The 18,819-nt window shown below is 43.9% G+C and overlaps 1 protein-coding gene across 1 annotated transcript in view; it reads left to right on the plus strand.

Moving 5' to 3' along the window:
- The window catches only part of mdn1 (midasin AAA ATPase 1), a 96,477-nt gene that overhangs the window by 54,403 nt on the left and 23,255 nt on the right, over window positions 1–18,819 (plus strand). Inside the window, exons 63-80 of the mRNA XM_047388658.1 lie at window positions 1,706–2,378; window positions 2,475–2,630; window positions 3,652–3,937; window positions 4,033–4,271; window positions 6,069–6,164; window positions 6,284–6,378; window positions 6,519–6,643; window positions 6,965–7,117; window positions 7,435–7,544; window positions 7,633–7,706; window positions 7,795–7,978; window positions 8,080–8,224; window positions 12,999–13,145; window positions 13,235–13,361; window positions 13,446–13,551; window positions 16,890–17,005; window positions 18,073–18,483; window positions 18,572–18,798. Of these exons, the coding sequence (XP_047244614.1) occupies window positions 1,706–2,378; window positions 2,475–2,630; window positions 3,652–3,937; window positions 4,033–4,271; window positions 6,069–6,164; window positions 6,284–6,378; window positions 6,519–6,643; window positions 6,965–7,117; window positions 7,435–7,544; window positions 7,633–7,706; window positions 7,795–7,978; window positions 8,080–8,224; window positions 12,999–13,145; window positions 13,235–13,361; window positions 13,446–13,551; window positions 16,890–17,005; window positions 18,073–18,483; window positions 18,572–18,798 (3,470 nt within the window). The remainder of the gene's footprint in view (window positions 1–1,705; window positions 2,379–2,474; window positions 2,631–3,651; window positions 3,938–4,032; window positions 4,272–6,068; window positions 6,165–6,283; window positions 6,379–6,518; window positions 6,644–6,964; window positions 7,118–7,434; window positions 7,545–7,632; window positions 7,707–7,794; window positions 7,979–8,079; window positions 8,225–12,998; window positions 13,146–13,234; window positions 13,362–13,445; window positions 13,552–16,889; window positions 17,006–18,072; window positions 18,484–18,571; window positions 18,799–18,819) is intronic.

Genomic DNA, 18,819 nt, shown 5'->3' on the forward strand with positions numbered 1-18,819 from the left:
ATTACCTCAATCTACTCCCCTATTTGGGGAATCATAATTTCCCCCCTGTCTCTTTAGATAGTACTTTCTGAATGTGGGATAAGAAAAGAATTAAGTTTGTGCGCAACCTGTTTTCTTTCCCTAAACTAAGCAAACTTTTTGATCTCCCAAAGTCAAGCTGTTTCAGATACCTACAAGTCCAAAGTTTTGTCCAGAAAAATTTTAGTTCCTTTCCTAATTGCCCAAACGACAATATAGGGGATAATATTTTTGCTCTGCGCCCAATAGGTAAAAGATTAATTGCTACATTGTACACCCTAATAAATTTTACTAACCCTTCCCCACTAGATGATATTAGAAGATGGTGGGAGGCGAATCTGGCTCAGGCAATAAGCGATGTGCTGTGGAGAGCCTCTCTTGATGTGCAACTCATTCAGCTGAAGGAGGTTTTAAGAACTCGCCTCACGGCGGAAATCTATCCTGATGTAGATCCCTCTTGCCCGCGATGTAAAGGCCGCCCAGCAGACCATATCCACATGTTTTGGTCCTGCCCTGTTCTGTCTACCTTCTGGTGTCAAATTTTTGATGCTTATTCTAAAATCTCCGGGGAGGCTCTCCCTCCCAACCCCCTGTGTGCTATTTTTGGAGTTACTCCAACAACTCTTTATCGGGTCAGGCCAGAGTGGTGGTGGAGTGGTTAATGAGATCAACCAGGAGGGGGAGTAAACCCTTCCTTTGTTTTTATTTTTATTTTTTTATTATTCTGAATTTTATCCCAATTTAGGCTACAATACTCACTTTCGGTTTATGGTAACATAAAGTGTTCATATTGCTGCTCCCATATACTGTCGTATCACAATACTTGGCTTAAGCTCTAAAGTTTGTTGCATCTATATGTTTCCACTCTCGTACAAATTTAGAATGATGTGGGGAGGGTGGGTGTTCCTGTGTATAATGTTTGATACAAAATAAATTTAAATGGTGCATGGCAGCTGCAGTTTGCCAAAAGACACCTGAAAGACTCCGATAATGAGAAATAAAATTCTCTGGTCTGAGACATAGGTTAACTCTTTGGCATGTGGCATACAGTGAAGCATGGTGCTGGCAGCATCATCCTGTGGGAATTTTTTTCAGCAGCAGGAACTGGGAGACTAGTCAGAATGGGGGGAAAGATGTATGCAGCAATGCTCAGAGACATCCTGGAGGAGTGGCCCTGCCAGAGCACATACTTTAAACTGATTGAACATTTCTGGACAGATCTGGAAATATCTGATCTCCGACGTTTTCAATCCAAGTTGGTGGAGTGGGAGAGATTCTGCAAAAAGGAGTGGCCCAAAACTGCCCACAGATAGGTGTACCAAGCTTGATGCTTCATATTCAAGAAGACTTGAATTCAGGCAAAGGCTGTGAATTCTTAACATTCAATTTGTTAGTGTTATTAAGATTTCAGCTAAAATCATATTAAAAAAAACCTTTTACGTTAATAATATGGGATGTTAAATGTACAGTTTTGAGTGAAAATGAATTAAATCCATTTTGAAATTGTTTAACAAAAAAGTGGGAAAAGTGAAATGCTTTGAATCTTTTCTGGCTAAACCATGTTTGGGTTATTTCTTTTTTACTTCCTCTTGCATTGAAAATAACAGTATTAGCTATTGAGGTCACTTTTAACAGCCAAATAAATATTACATCATATCACAATGTAATTTGTGACCTATCTTTGCAGGTATATGTGGATCCGCATGCAGCAGGTGAAGGAGCAGATAGCAGAGCTCTCAAGGAAGCAAGCCTTTCGCCCTCAGGAGCCTCAGTATGGTCGGCTCTTCCAGGACCTGCAGCATTACCTTAGCACTATTGGCCACATGTCAGTTGTTGAAGAACTGTTGTCTCAGCTGCTGAAGGCCCTCCAGGACCCCTCATCATTCAGGTCCAAGTCAGCGATCAAGGGTCTCCTGAAAGAGGAGACGGTATGGCAGAACTCCCAGCAGCAATTTTGCCAGAAGCTCATGGAGGACTACCCCCTGTTCCCCGATCTGGTTGGCCCTGTCAGGACCGGCCTTCTCCAGCTGCGGCATGGCATGAGGCTGGTGGCCTCCCAGGTGGCTGCCTCTTTGACTCCCGTGCCAGGTCTGCCCAAGTTTGTGTCCTGCTTATTGTCCTTCCCCTCTGTGTCCCCTGGTCTCCCGTCCGACCTGGCTCGAGCAGAATTTCTGTGCTCCATGACATGTATGGATGTCCTTCACAGCCTTGTGAAACTTCTACCCCAGCAGGATCAAGATAGTGTGATTGCCCAGCCCTCCACCCTATTACTAAATGCTCTGCTGTATGTGCAGTGTTACACCTTGTCAACAGGAGAGCTCAGTGAGGAGGCATGCAGCCTCTTCAGACACATCTCTCAGGTCAGAATCTCCTCTGTTTCTGTCCAGCCTCTCTTCAGTCAGTAGAGGTCCAGCTGTGTTTTCAGCAGGCATGTAAAACTGCATGATGCTCCTCAGGCTGTGGTGAATGAGTGGGATAACCAGGACAAGCAGAGACGGGAACAAGAGCAGACTGAGGCCTCTCTCTACCGCAGCCGTCTACACGGGTCGGGCCTGACCGAGGACGAGCAGGAGGAGAAGGATTTCAGGTGCCAGTTCCCTCAGTTCAACAAGGTAAAAGCTCACAGCTCTGAAACAACTACTGGCCTTCACTGGTTGGTTTATTTCAACCCTTAACTAGTAAGGGTAAATGTTATGTTTAACCCTAATGCTTTCTGCATTTTTCTTTCCATAGGTTAGAATTTTGTGAATTTATAGCTGGGTGTTGTTCACATATTTTACTCAAGGCAGCAGAATTACAGTACCAAGTATCTCTCAGTCCTGTATTAGAAGCTCTCTTCCTGTTTTGGTGTGATATTTACATATTATTATATATTTGCAGTCTCATATGTAACAAGATCTCATGCCTAGATAATAAAATGCAACAATATTTCTCATCTTTTCAAACCAGTTTGTGATTTGTAAAACCTTGACTCTATTTATGAAAACTACAACATCTGGATTCCTAGTTTTTCCCAATATATAAAATCTGTACAGTTTCACGGCAGTTGAAGTAGCAGACTGCCATCCTGGTGGTGTTTTAGGCAAACATTAAAAGCCTTTATTTAGATGAGCTGTGTCTTCCCACCGGCTAATCCAGGTGATGCGGGACTACATCTAACTTCCAAGAGACAATTGAAGTTTTTTTTCTGTAATTCTCAAACTGGTTGGGAGAAATGTTTAGAAATGTAGGCATCCTTAGTTTTTCTTTTCTTTTTCAGAAAAAGGGATTGTCTTCTCTTTCACACAGTAACGTTTTTATTTCCATCCTCTCCATAGTAACAGAAACTGTTTTATTAAAGGTTTCATTATCATCTTTTAACTAATCATATATTTATTTAGAGCAATAAAAAGGTTTTTAGGGTTCAGACAACTCAATGTTTTATGTGACTTTTCAAGTTTAATGTTCCCATGGTGACTATTTAAATCACCACACAGTCAAAAGCCAGTTGTTGACAGTTTATTGGTTTGAGTTGTTGTAGGATTCGGAGCAAATTCCAATTGTTCCATCCTAAATTAGCATTTTTGATTTCTTTTATCTTAATCCATTTTACAAAGAATGATGGTGTTGGGTTTATCTGGTTTTCTCATCCAGGACTTTGCAGATATATTGTCCCAACCCAGTTTAGAAGGCCCAGCTGATACAGAACTGGAATGTGAGGAACTTGAAGCCCAGCAGGGGGCTGCTGAGGCAGGCTCTCTGTCTGTATCTGCCATGAACACAATGGTCCACGTGCATCAGTGCATGTGTCTGGGTTACGCCCAATCACTGTGGTACCAGAGCACACCGCCAACCAATAACAGTAAAGAACACATCAAAGCCTTGATCTCCTCCTATCAGATTGCATCCCCTGTGATGTCCCACTTCTATCATCTGATGGGTTAGTGACTTTGACCTCTGCCTTTCAGATATTTAATAATGAAGGTTTAAGATTTGAAGTTAAAGTGGAGCTGTCAACTTGTGTTTCCTGCTTAGATTCGGAGCTGGATCTACAGCTGACAGGCTGCGGCCTGTTGCTCTCTGCTCTGCTTCAGAACACATTCAAGGGCTCTGGGGGTTTTGATGAGCTGGCTGTCTCCTCAGAAGGACCTTATGACTTCTATCAGCAGCCTAATGTGAGTGAGGCTCGCCTCTGTCTCCCTGTTTTGGAACACCTGACTGAGGCAGTGAGGAAGAGGCTGGAGGAATGGCCTGAGCACCCTGCTCTGGTCCAGGTCAGTACTTCATACAGGGACATCAGTCATGGAGAGATGACACATGATATATTCTTTGTATGCTTACAGATGTCACCAACACATGGTCATGAATGGCCATGATATAAGAACATCCAGTCAAAGACCTAAATCAAAGTGACAATCTGTACAAAGACTGGAAAATTGATGTTCACAGATGGTCTCCATCTAATTGGACTGAGCTCAAGCTGTTTTGCAGAAGAAAAAAAAAGAAATAGGCCTCAGTTTCTAGATGTGCAAAGCTGGTGGAGACGTACCTCAAGAGACCTGCTGCTATAATTGCAGTGGAAGATGGTTCTACAAACTGAAATCAAGAGGCGGAACACAAATGCATGCCACACTGTTTAGCTTTGTCTTTTTTGTAGTTGAGTAATATACACTCAGGTTTAAAATCTTAAGACCAGTTAAAAAAAATTGCAAGAATTTTCTTAGATCTTAAGAAGGTTCCAAGCAGAGCTTCACAATTCTAAAAAAAGAAATGGGAGCAAGAGACAAAACAATTTGAGCAGAGTTTAGGCTGTTCATCAGCTGATCAAAGGTGTAAGACCATAGCTCCAAAAACCTGAAAATCCCCTCAAAACAGAAGTCAAAGCGTCCGAAAAGGAACCAGTTGTGAGTAGCTCCACCATCTTCTTGTTCACTTCAGTCGTTTAGGCGTGTTTGATCCAAGTGTTTCCAGGAGGCTAGTGGGAACGTTGGTCCAAGTGTTGAAGTTGGCTCCTCAAAGGGCATCTACTGTCTGGAACTGATGTCAATTTTTGAAAACTTCCTTTGCCACCCATCCCCAAATGTTCTCAGAATCAGAAAAGCTTTATTGCCAAGTACGTTTTTGGACATACAAGGAATTTGTTTTGGCGTAGTCGGTGCAATACAATACAAATTAAACAGTATAAACATATCTACAATATAATATAAATATATGTGCACAGTTTTAAGTGAGTGAGAGTAAATGTAGAGCAATATAAGATGCCAGAGCGGTACAACAGTGCAGGTGATCATTGTGCAAGTATGGCAGTGCAACTAAAGCAGGAGTCCAAGCTGAGCATTAATGTAACGCATAGAGTTGCGAGTTACAAGTGTCCTGTCAGCAAAAAAAAAAAAGGGTGGGTGATGGGGGCAGGTGGGGCTGGGTTCTGCCTGAAGTCCACAACCATCTCCACTGTCTTTAGAGCGTTGAGCTCAAGGTTGTTCTGGCTGCACCAGTCCAACAGATGGTCCACCTCCCATCTGTACGCGGACTCGTCACCATCAGAGATGAGTCCGATCAGGGTGGTGTCGTCCGCAAACTTCTCAGTCTGATTTAGATCAGTGGAAAACGCAGGATGCTACAAAAGAGTACTGTTATTCTCCTGGAAGAAGTCCTTTATTAGGCGGGCATTTTAAAGTGCAGCATTATCCTGATGAAAAACCAAGTCATGGCCACACAGACGAGGTGCCCTCAGTCATGAGGGATGCCCGCTACAACATCTCCACATAGCCAGCTGCTGTTTGACACCCCTGCGCATCCCAAACACCCTCGCAGGAGTGTTTGGGATGCCCCAAAGTTCTAGCTGAACTTAATGCACAATCATCATTACTATGTGTTGGTCTGACACAACCACAGGTTTGTGCTTTTTATGTGAAAAAGTTCAAGGGATGTGAATACTTTTGCAGGACAATGTAGTGGTATGTTGAAGAGGCAGAATATACAATCAGGCTCCAAACTGGTTGGTGTGAAGGACACAGTTGCATTCAGTTCTACATGTAATGAGTCATCCTGGTTGTGTGTGTGTTCTGCAGCTGACTGTTGTCATGGAGAGGATCATGTCCTTCAGTTTGGCCTGCCCACTTGCAAAGTTTCTGAATGGGCTGGAGATTCTGCTCAGTAAAGCTCAGGTGAGACATGTTGGCAATTACACAGCTGCATAATCATTCACATGTTTTTGTAGTAGACATTATTAAACACTGACAAATTGGTCCTCAGAGCTAACCTCCGTTTACTGTCAACCAATTAGGAGTGGGAGAATAATGCCAGCCGCTCCGTGTCTTTGCGGAAGGAACTGGAACCAGTGACCCAGCTTATCATCCGGTGGCACAAACTGGAGCTGAAGTAAGATCAAAGGGATCCAGTTCCTAATCTTCTTTTCACTACTAACTAAGCTTGAACTGCTTCTTATTGACCTTCTTCCATAAGTACCTTAAAAGAAAGTTTGGCTCCACACTCTTAATCCCCACACTGTTGTGTTTTAGCTGCTGGTCAAGAAGTCTGGACAATGCACTGAAGCGACACACGGAGAAATCCACCAAACACTGGTTCTCCATCTACCAGCTGGTGGAGCGATACCTAGAAGAGCAGAGAACAGAGGCTAACACGGGTAAACCCTGTAAACTGCTCAGCCTGTTGTGTGTAAGAAGAGTTCATTAGAGAGCTAACTTAAACTCAACTGTCCTTTAGGATGGATGTTTTACATATGTGGGTAGTTAGTTATTATTCTAAGTTCCAATATGTGGAAGTAAATGTGTGTTTTATGAAGCTGGAAAATGCATATATCAGCCTAATAAAACAGAAGTATTATTTTAGAATAAATCTGTTTTCCTCAGTGACTTTCTATAGGCAGCACTGTGTTTACCAGAGAAAGAAGCCCCTAGATGCTTCTAAAAGGGCTTCTCTTTGTCCCCTGTTGTTGCCCCACCAGGAGAGCGGGCAGAGAGCCTTTCCCTGTCCTCTGTGTCCTCTACTCTTGAAGCCTTCATGGAAAACTCCACCCTGGGCGAGTTCCAGACCCGTCTGACAATGCTTCTCAGCTTCCACTGCCACCTCCTGCTGGTCCCCAGCCTACAGGGACAAGGTCAGCCATCAGCACTCTGTCCTTGTCCACACATCGGTTCCCCACCTACATACTGAGCTCTCAGGGTGGAGAATTATTACAGGCATTAAAAGATGAACCTCTTTACAACATGTATCATTTGATAGTGTGTAAAATAATATGAATGTATAGAAAACGTTGAGCTTTAAGCTTTAGTCCACAAATATTTCAGGTACATGACCATCTGAATTACTTTTAATTCCAATGTTAAGATGAATGTGACCATCTTGGGTCTGAAATGAATCTGTGAAACCCAGTTGGTGGTTCTATCTGTAATTACCTGTGGTTTTACCTTCTAGAGTCTTTGTCCAGGCTTCTGTGGAATCTTCATAAATACTACAGCCAGTTCTCTGAGTCTATCCAGGCCAAGATGGTTCAGCTCAGACAGCCTATTGAGAAGGAACTCAAAGTATGAATGAATTCATTTCCCATGACACCTCAATAACCTTTAACGTGTTCCCTAAATGCTCACTGATGAGCTCCACCTTCATTCTCAGGATTTTGTAAAGATTTCCAAGTGGAATGATGTGAGCTACTGGTCCATCAAACAGTCAGTGGAAAAGACCCAACGGTATGTGACGTGGGCAGAACTTTAGGCTAGTTTCAGCCTGATCATAGATCCATCTGCCAACTCCTTTTTGCTCCCTGCTTTCTTTTAGCACTCTCTTTAAGTTTGTGAAGAAGTTTGAAGAGGCTCTGAGCAGTCCAAGTCTTTCTGTGCTGGTGGATCAAGGAAGCAGTACAAGCACTGACACTGTGGCCTCCAGCTCTGGGGAAAGCCCCATCGAACGAGTTAATCGGGTGCTGAAGAGCACCATGCCTGGCCAGGGTAGAGAACTGCAGGTAAATGTCCCAGACACCATAGTCTTTGACTATATGAGTTTGGATCTTGAGTCTGATGTTCGCATGTTTTTTCTCACCTTTTGAACTTAACTGTATTTTAGAATGAGGACCTAGAGGACGGAGCTGGATCATGTTCTTTACAGGCCCGTTTGCCAGTTTTGTTCCGAAAGATGAAGAAGATGTGCATCCAGCTGCTGAAGAAAACCTCAGTACCTGAACTGTCCGAAGATCTGGACCATTTCACCGGTAAGATTCCTGCTTCTGCAAAACAGAAGTCAGACTTAATTTGATTAGCCTGTTTCTGTCCAGGTCTGCCCAGTTTTGTTTCATTGTGCTTAATGGTTCCCCATTAAGTCTACTAATCGGGAATCATTTAGATTGTTACGAATATGGAAAAGAAACATTTTTACAGCTGCATTTGTTCAACTTTGTGCAACTATTCTGTTTACTGCTGTTATTTCATGATTGATCTAATAGATGTGTTTATAGTGCTTTACGCCACTATGTATTTGATATTCTATATACAGTTTTTCTAAATATGTCACTGAAAGCCGTTTGTCTTTTGTTTCTTCTTTTGCTCACATACCTTTTTACTTCAGTATTTGTTAACACAGATTCAATAGACATGTCTATCAAACTTCATTAGTTAATCTGTATGAAGTTGAGTTGGTTTTTAATGATAATTGAGTTTTTGTTTTATAACTGTGGGCTTTACTGCCATCTGTCTGCGGGGAGTGGAGTTCCTGGAGCCTGTGACGGTTTAGTCAAGTTTATTTATATAGCGCTTTTCAGCAACAAGGCACTCAAAGCACTGTACACGAGGAAAAACATTACAATAATACATAAAATCAAACACAGAAAAACGAATCAAATGACATTAATAATCCTTGGGTGTTTACTGGTAAGAGCTGGTTCTAATCCAATCTTTCTAATAGAGGTAATTAGCTCATTAAGCTCTGTGGTAAGGAATTCATCCTGTGCTAGAAGAAAAATTATAATATTAATCCTTGAGGTTGCTGGTATGAGGCAGCTGTGGTCCCATCATTCAAATAGTAACAGTCATGGGCACTCACTGAAGTCTAAGTAGAGAAGCTGGGTCACTGGTATAAAACAGTTTTAGTCCAAACTTTTTAAATACTTATGTTTGGCTTTCACTGGTATGAAATTGTTGTAATACAATCCTTCTAAGAAATCTAAAAATCTATGAATCCTTCTAAGAAATCTAAAAATCTCTGGTCATTGGTGTAAAAACAGCTGTAGTCAAATTTTCAAATACTAATACTATTTGCTTTTGCTGGTAATCCTTCTGAGAAATCTGAAAATCTATGAAAAGTAATGAAATCACACATTTAGGTAAAGTAAGATAGGAGGGGAAAACAAATCATATTTTTGACTCTATTCTTAGCAGAATAGAGTCTGAAATAGTACTAAAAACCTCAGCAGGGGTAAGCAACACAAACATAAGTAAAGATTTAGCAAGGGTACGGTGGAATCTTGAGGGTGCGAATATATATAAGTCTGAGTGTGTTTGCAAGAATTAGACTGTCAACATTGATAGAAGCGCCATTGTCCTTGAGAAGAGAGGTGGAAGTTTTATCAATCGGCCGCATAGTCGTATCAGCACACAGCTGGTGGGAGTGCTGGGGAAGAGCGTCGTGTTTATATAACATCCAGAAGATTTTTTGTCGATAGCCAGTTAGCAGAAGTTGCCAAGGCCACATTGGGGAGACAGCTTTAGAAAAACAATAAATGTTGTGGTTCAGGCACTTGTGAATTTCCAACCACCTTAAGAGTTTTACTGGTATGTCTCAATTGCGAATCCAAATAGCCAAATTTGTGGTACTTTCTGCAGATCTCAAGCGCACAACTTCTCCAAGATTATATCCTTAACCTCTGAGTCCAACCGCTGCCAGGCTGCAATTCTGTTCAAGAATCGTGTCCAGCTTGCGATTCTGCACTCTTAACATTTCAGTCTGAGTGTTGATCGCTCTACAGACTCCATCCAACATCGCAGGCAGCTTTGGAATGCTTTGAACAGCTGCCCACGCTTTGCGAATCACTCAATAAGCCAGGTAACCACCAACTCCAAAGAGCAGAAATCCTGTTATCAAAAGTCCAAATATGTGCACATTTTTTACATCCGCGACCGACCTCGTAGTCAGGCACACAATCTTCCACTGCTGCCAAGAATCCATTTTATATCCAGAGAAGAATGTCCCGTCTGGACAAGAGGGTCTCCTTTACCCTGTCTTCCCGTCGAAAAAAGTTTGATCAATTACGTTGAGAGTCGCTCTCGTCATCTTCCCCTTTATCCAGGACCGGGTCGCGGGGGAAGCAGACTCAGCAGAGACACCCAGACGTCCCTCTCCCTAGACATCTCCTCCTGCACCTCTGGCCAAGCTCCTCACCCTATCTCTAAGGGAGTGCCCGACCACCCTACGGAGGAAGCTAATTTCAGCCGCTTGTATCCGGAATCTCGTCATGAACCATGGCCGGAATCTCGTCATGAACCATGGTCTACGTTCATACCCTCACATATGGTCATGAACCAAAGTTCATGACCATATGTGAGGGTATGAACGTAGACCATTCTTCCCTCACTCGTTAACAAGACCCCGAGATACTTAAACTCCTCCACTTGAGGCAGGAACTCCCCTCCGACCTGAAGAGGACAAGCCACCCTTTTCCAGTCGAGAACCATGGCCTCGGACTTGGAGGAGTTGATCCTCATCCCAGCCGCTTCACACTCGGTTGCAAACCGCCCCAGCGCATGCTGTAGGTCTTGGCTAGAGGGGGCCAGCAGGACCACGTCATCTCCAAGAAGAAGAGACGAAATCCTCTGGTCCCCAAACCAGACCCCCTCGGCTGCGCCTTCAAATCCTGTCCATAAACGTTATGAACAGGATCGGTGACAAAGGGCAGCCCTGCCAGAGTCCAACATGCACCGGGAACAGGTCCGATTTAGTGCCGGCAATGCGGACCAAACTCCTGCTCCGCTTGTACAGAGACCGGATGACCCCTAATAACGGGCCCCCGATTCCATACTCCTGGAGCACCCCCCACAGGGCATCATGAGGGACACAGTCGAATGCTTTCTCCAGGTCCACAAAACACATGTGGACCGGTTGGGCAAACTCCCATGAACCCTCGAGTACCCTATAGAGGTATAGAGCTGGTCCAGCGTTCCACGGCCAGGACGAAAACCACACTGCTCCTCCTGAAGCCGAGGCTCAACTATCGGCCGGACTCTCCTCTCCAAAACCCAGGCGTAGGCTTTACCAGGGAGGCTCAGGAGTGTGATCCCCCTGTAGTTGGAACACACCCTCCGGTCACCCTTCTTATGTAGGGGGACCACCACCCCAGTCTGCCAATCCAAAGGCACTGTCCCCGACCGCCACGCAATGTTGAAGAGACGTGTCAACCATGACAGCCCCAAAACATCCAGAGACTTGAGGTACTCAGGGTGGATTTCATCCAACCCCGAAGCGCTGCCACCGCGGAGCTTTTTAACCACCTCAGTGACTTCAGTCTGGGTGATGAAAGAGTCTAACCCCGAGTCCCCAGCCCCTGTTTCCACCAGGGAATGCGTGATGGCAGGATTGAGGAGATCCTCGAACTACTCCTTCCACCACCCGATAATGTCCCCAGTCGGGGTCAGCAGCCTCCCACCCCCACTGTAAACAGTGTTGGCGATGCACTGCTTCCCCCTCCTGAGGCACCGGACGGTTTGCCAGAATCGCTTCGAAGCCAACCAGTAGTCCTTCTCCATGGCCTCACCGAACTCCTCCCAGGCCCGAGTTTAGCCTCTGCCCCAGCCCGGGCTGCGGCACGCCGGCTCAGGAGTCCCAGAAGCCAACCACAGCCGATAGGACTCCTTCTTCAGCTTGACAGCGGAAGAACAGAAGGTGTCCACCACCGGGTTCGGGGATTGCCGCTGCCTCCGCGGCAGGCACTGCAGACCTCACGGCCGCAGCATCGACAATGGATGCGCAGAACGTGGTCCAATCGGACTCTATGTCTCCAACATCCCCCCGGAATCTGGTCAAAGCTCTCCCGAGACCAATCCAGCTTTGAGAGTCCAGCTGACCAAATCCATAATTTACAAGTTTGTAGGATATGCAGAGCGAGGCTCTGAGAAATATACAGACAAAAGCAGAAGCAGGGATCAGCAGGGAGGGAGGGAGAGAAAACGCGTGTTTCTTCCACCGAGAACAAGAGAAAAGACCTTTAATGTTTCATCCCTTGGTATCTTGGGATTTGCATACTTAGCTGAACAGTTGTAGGGATGTATGATGCTAATTGCTGTATCGTGATATTTAGTTATAAGATATCTTCTGTTTGCAAGCCTCATCATGAAATACTGAATTTTAATAGCATGATTTACATTCACACTCCAAATCTACATAGCTCTGCTGCAACTCTGCATCCATTCAGTACATTGTAACAGTTTTCAGGCATAGAAACACTGTTGGGGTTTTTAAAACTTTTGTATTGTTTATCATTCATGTCTGCTCTAAGTGCTTTCTTCCCCCACATGCCATAGACAAAGAGATAAGGGAGATGGGGACAAGAATGAGTTATGCTTTTATGCTTTTATTAGCAGCATCTGGGGGGCTATTCACCAGGTCCCCACTTCCCACTTCCTCTGTTTGTTTATAATCAAGACAAATGAACCCTAACCTTTCTGACCCCACACACACACACCCGCACACACAAACACACCCTGAATGTTTGTTGAACTATGTGTGAACCAGCATATATAAATAAAGAGACAGGGGTGCTAATACTTTGTCGTCTGTACTGCACATCTACCCTTGCCGCAAGTGAAAACTGACTCTGTGTCGTTCCTTACCTCTGAGTTGACTAAATAATACCTAACAAACACTTTTTACTAGACTGCAGGAAAAAGAGTAAAACTGAATTGGATGTATTTAAGTTACCTCAGAAGTAAAGTTCCTTGTTTTTTTTGCTGAGATAAATTTAACTTTGTTGTAATTTAGCAACTGGTTTTTCTTCTCAGGCGAGATCATCAGCAACCTGCGAGACCTGCAGAGCCTCAGCATAGACACAGCAGCAGCAAAGGAAAAGCAGAAAACAGAGGTCAAGCACATCCTTCAGCAGAAGCAGAGAGCTCTGTCTGACCTGTTTAAAATGCTCTCTGAAATAGGTTTGTTCCTCTTTATTGTTTTCCTGTAGCCTGTTTTGCTGTTTTGCTTATAGGTACTCTGTGCTTTAATCTAATTCTGTTCTGATAAGGTCTGTCGTACCGGAGAGGCCTGATGTGGAACAGAACGGCAGACCCAGAAACCTCACTGTGTATGCAGCCACTGGAGATGACCACTGCGCTTTCTACTGTGAAGAACCAGGACCAGCCTGAGTGCATGTAAACAGAATACAAGCAGCATGTCTAGAGGTCTTCATTTCTTTTTGTCCTAGTTGCTAATTTCTCTCATACCTGATGTTCCAGGTTGTTTACAGAGTTGATGGCTGCCTGGGATGGATGTCAGAAATACTTTTATCTGTCATGGGCCAGGAGAACAGCACTGCAGACTGCTCTTCAGCATGCCACAAAGGTAAGACACACACCCAAAGTAGTGTGTTAATTCATGTTCATGTTAATGTGAGTGCATCCAATAAAAAAGCAGATTAAGAGACTTGGATGGTGGGATGAAGAACAGACCTCCTGCAGTACACAGCAGCACTGCTCTTTTTGTCTGGGAAACACCAGAAAACAAATTTACTTGTTAATAAAAAGGAAAAATTCTGTTTTTGTGGATTTTTATACTGTGTATCTTTTGGCCATAGATCCATACCCTAACTCTGAGATTTATGAAAGACTGCCAACATTTTCACATCCAGCTGGTTTCATAACCGAAACACAGTCAAAAAGATAAAACAGATCAGCTTTGCTGTATGCCATTTAACCCTCCTGTTACAGAGTGGAAAAGAACTATTTGATACACTGATGATTTTGGAGGTTTTCCCACTTGCAAGGCATGTAGAAGTCTTTATTTTTAAACATAGGTACTCTTCAACTGTGAGTGACGATATCTAAAACAAAATCCAGAAAACCACATTGTGTGATTTTTAAATAATTAATTTGCATTTTATTGCATGACATGAGTATTTGATCACCTAACAACCAGTAAGGATCCTGGCTCTAAAGCCCTTCTGTTTTTCACTCGTTACCTGTATTAACAGCACCTGTTTGAACTCATTATCTGATACCTGTCCACACACTCAAACAAACAAACTCCAACCTCTCCACAATGGCCAAGACCAGAGAGCTGTGTAAGGACATCAGGGGTAAAATAGTAGACCTGCACAAGGCAGGAAAATAGGCAAGCAGCTTGGTGAGAAGGCAACAACTGTTGGCACGATTATAGGAAAATGGAGGAAGTTCAAGATGATGGGCAATCTTCCTCGGTCTGAGGCTCCATGCAAGATCTCACCTCGTTGGGGCATCAATGATCATGAGGAAGGTGAGGGATCAGCCTAGAACTATATGGCAGGACCTAGTCAGTAACCTGAGAGCTGGGACACAGTCTCAAAGAAGATCATTAGCACATTACGTCGCCATGGATTAAAATCCTGCAGCACACAACCTCCACCAAGGTCCTGTAGTGGCCTAGCCAGTCTCCAGACCTGAACCCAATTGAAAATCTTTGGAGGAAGCTGAAATTCCGTATAGCCCTGCAACAGCCCTGAAATCTGAAGGATCTGGAGAAGATCTGTATGGAGGAGTGGTCCAGAATCCCTGCTGCAGTGTGTGCAGACCTCATCAAGAACTACAGGAAACGTCTGATATCTGGAATTTCAAACAAAGTTTTCTGTACCAAATTTTAAGTTTGGTTTTTCTGATGTATCAAATACTAATGTGATGCAATAAAATGCAAATTAAGTACTTAAAAATCACACGATGGGATTCTCTGGATTTTAGTTTTAGATTCCATCACTTACAGTTAAAGGGAACCTATTATATAAATTAAAGACTTTGCAAGTGGGAAAACCTGGAAAATCAGCAGGGTATCAAATTGTTGTTCTCACCTCTGTATCTGTTGAAATTTTTGCTCTCTCACTGTCTGTCACTCACAGCTTGAATGAATCAGAGACATGTCTCCATGTTTTGGAGGAAATATACAGGGGTTGGACAATGAAACTGAAACACCTGGTTTTAGACCACAATAATTTATTAGTATGATGTAGGGCCTCCTTTTGTGGCCAATACAGCGTCAATTCGTCTTGGGAATGACATACAAGTCCTGCACAGTGGTCAGAGGGATTTTAAGCCATTCTTCTTGCAGGGTAGTGGCCAGGTCACTACGTGATACTGGTGGAGGAAAATGTTTCCTGACTCGCTCCTCCAAAACACCCCAAAGTGGCTCAATAATATTTAGATCTGGTGACTGTGCAGGCCATGGGAGATGTTCAACTTCACTTTCATGTTCATCAAACCAATCTTTCACCAGTCTTGCTGTGTGTATTGGTGCATTGTCATCCTGATACACGGCACCGCATTCAGGGTACAATGTTTGAACCATTGGATGCATTGGGTCCTCAAGAATGGTTCGGTAGTCCTTGGCAGTGACGCGCCCATCTAGCACAAGTATTGGGCCAATCGAATACCATAATATGGCAGCCCAAACCATCACTGATCCACCCCCATGCTTCACTCTGGGCATGCAACAGTCTGGGTGGTACGCTTCTTTGGGGCTTCTCCACACCGTAACTCTCTCGGATGTGGGAAAAACAGTAAAGGTGGACTCATCAGAGAACAATACATGTTTCACATTGTCCACAGCCCAAGATTTGCGCTCCTTGCACCATTGAAACCGATGTTTGGCATTGGCATGAGTGACCAAAGGTTTGGCTATAGAAGCCCGGCCGTGTATATTGATCCTGTGGAGCTCCCGACGGACAGTTCTGGTGGAAACAGGAGAGTTGAGGTGCACATTTAATTCTGCCGTGATTTGGGCAGCCGTGATTTTATGTTTTTTGGAAACAATCCGGGTTAGCACCCGCACATCCCTTTCAGACAGCTTCCTCTTGCGTCCACAATTAATCCTGTTGGATGTGGTTCGTCCTTCTTGGTGGTATGCTGACATTACCCTGGATACTGTGGCTCTTAATACATCACAAAGACTTGCTGTCTTGGTCACAGATGCGCCAGCAGGACGTGCACCAACAATTTGTCCTCTTTTGAACTCTGGTATGTTACCCATAATGTGTGCATTTCAATATTTTGAGCAAAACTGTGCTCTTACCCTGCTAATTGAACCTTCACACTCTGCTCTTACTAGTGCAATGTGCAATCAATGAAGACTGGCTACCAGGCTGGTCCAATTTAGCCATGAAACTTCCCACACTAAAATGACAGGTGTTTCAGTTTCATTGTCCACTCCTGTAGTTCCCTTTTAAACAGCCTGTTTGATCTTTTCTTTTCTGACTTTTTGAAACACATCACAGATACTGAAAAACAGCTAACTCATAACCCTCCTCCCTCTGTAATACCTTCCACACTGAAGGTTGCTCTTGTTATCGCATCCTGGAAGTTCTTGCATATTATGTAATCACCAATTTAAAAAGTTTCTGGCCAGCTGATGTCAGGGTTCATCACACTTAAAACATTGGCTGATATCTTGCAGACTAATCAAGATGAATCATTTAGATGTTTATTTGAATAAATAAAATAAACACATCACATTTTTATATGCTGTATCTTGCCGCCTTGGAAAAAGGCTGTTAATAACCCACGATTGCTTTAAATTAGTGTACTATCACACATAAAAGCTAGATTTTAATGGATGTCAGCAGTCTGTTTCTTGTTATTCTCTTGTTCTGTATGAGGAGCTTTGATCTCATGCTTCTCTGTGTTTTCCCGTCTGTGCATTGTGCACCTCCATGGCTCTAGGACCTCAGTGTTGGGAATATAGAACGCTGCAGAGGTTTTTCATCTCATCTCTTCAAGCTGCTGCTCAGACAGAGGCATCGGCTGGCCAAACTGACGGAACAGTGGGTCTCCCTCAGGTAAGTCCTTTGATGAGACAGTTGAATAAAAAAATGACAAATATACACAACAGTGTTGGGTGAATTCAGCAACTCCAACCCAAGGCCAAGTAAAGGTGAATAATACAATAGCCCCTTTTTCATTGCTTGTAGGAAGCCCCAGGCTTTGGAAAGTCCAGGTTGCGTTTCGATATAAATTTACTTGTGTAATTTCACTTTCCCGGGGCTTCACTTTCACAAGGTAAAATGGTCCTACTCTGGAGTAGGTCTTCTCAGCTTTTCCCGGGATTTGTTAAGGGGGCGGGGTTGTGTGCAGTGAGGCATGTCACCAGCAGCTTCAGAAAAGGTGCATGTTAGTATACAAATTAGTGGTTTATATACCAGTAAGACGAATGTTTTAATGCAGGCCTGACGATCAGAGCACTTTAAATTTTCCATGTACATAAAAAAAAGTCTTTTCATGTAAACCTAACTTAGTGGAGTAGGAACTCTTCAAATATTTTAAATTTTTCATAGTTTTATGCAGACTGCTCTGCAGGCCTGCAAGCGTGGCTAAGTCTGTGAGGTCTTTACTACAATGGGGGCCAATGAGGGGTGACAAATGGATGCACATCTTCATTCCAGGGAGACAAGGTGTGTGTGACAGGGGATCCAGGGATTATACATCAGAGCAGTAACTTCACCCTGGCTCAATAAATAATATGGTAGCTTTAAGGTGCTGGAAAGTTAGCCAGGCGAGATAAGCACAAGTGTGCAGGTAATGTGACTAGTCAGTCTTGAGAAAAAACTGTTTCTGCTTCTTTGGAAAGTAGATTTTGTACTTTTGTTTGGAAGACAACTGTGTGTGTCAGCATTAAATCATCAGAATTAACTAGAATACAGGAGATCCCTAAGGTTTTGTTTGTTCCTTTGTGTCTTACTCCAACTATGATATGTTGTAAAAGTCACACACACTAAGTGTGATGATTGCAGATTAGTTGTGCAACATTGACTAGATTTGGCTGTATCGCTCATGTTTAAATTCTGAGTATGTCCTGTCACCTAGGTTTTTTTCCCATTATTTTTACTTGTCTCCTCACCTCATCCAGGAAGCTAACAAACGATGTCCAGGACATTAAAGCACACCTCCAGACTCAGGGTCAGGATACAGGCTGCACCCTGCCTCCCCAGGACTCTCTGCAGGGCTGGTTTAAAAGAGGCCAGGTGCAGGCAGCACAGTGTGCCACACTTTTGCAACAACTTTCATGGTTGCTGCAGTGCTGTCCTGAAGACCCTCAGCAAAAGGAGCAGACAAACTCCAGCAGCAGGCACCACACCTTGATGTGCCCATCCCCTCTGGCAGTTCAGCAGCAGCCCGCTGGCTGTCTGCTGAGAAGAGGAGACCCTGGTTGGTGTCAGCTCCACCAGCGAATCATTGTGATGCTAAAGGATTTTGAGAGTCTGAAGGAGCAGCTGGGCTCTCTGGCACAACAGGCCTCTGAGAGAGTTCTATGCACATGGTACAGCATAATCATGCAGGTTTCTTTGTTTCTCTGTAACAAAGGTTAAAGACAGACATATTTACTTTTGATTTTTTTTTTCCCACAGGAGCAGTTTTGCCACATGTTGTTCTGCCATGGAACAGCTGGGAGGTGTGGCAGCTCAGATTTCCAGTATAGAGCAGTTATTCTCTCCAGTCATCAGGGCTGGCAGAGCGAACGGACAGCCGGCCATGATCCAGAGTCTGCGATATGTCCGAGGACAGGTGGAGATATGCATCACAGAGTTTACCACCTGGAAGACCCAGCTGCTCTCCCTTGGACAGCAGCCCACAGGTCATCCAGCAGTCATAAAGC

This window comes from Girardinichthys multiradiatus, chromosome 15, assembly GCF_021462225.1.
Source record: "Girardinichthys multiradiatus isolate DD_20200921_A chromosome 15, DD_fGirMul_XY1, whole genome shotgun sequence".
NCBI lineage: Eukaryota > Metazoa > Chordata > Actinopteri > Cyprinodontiformes > Goodeidae > Girardinichthys > Girardinichthys multiradiatus.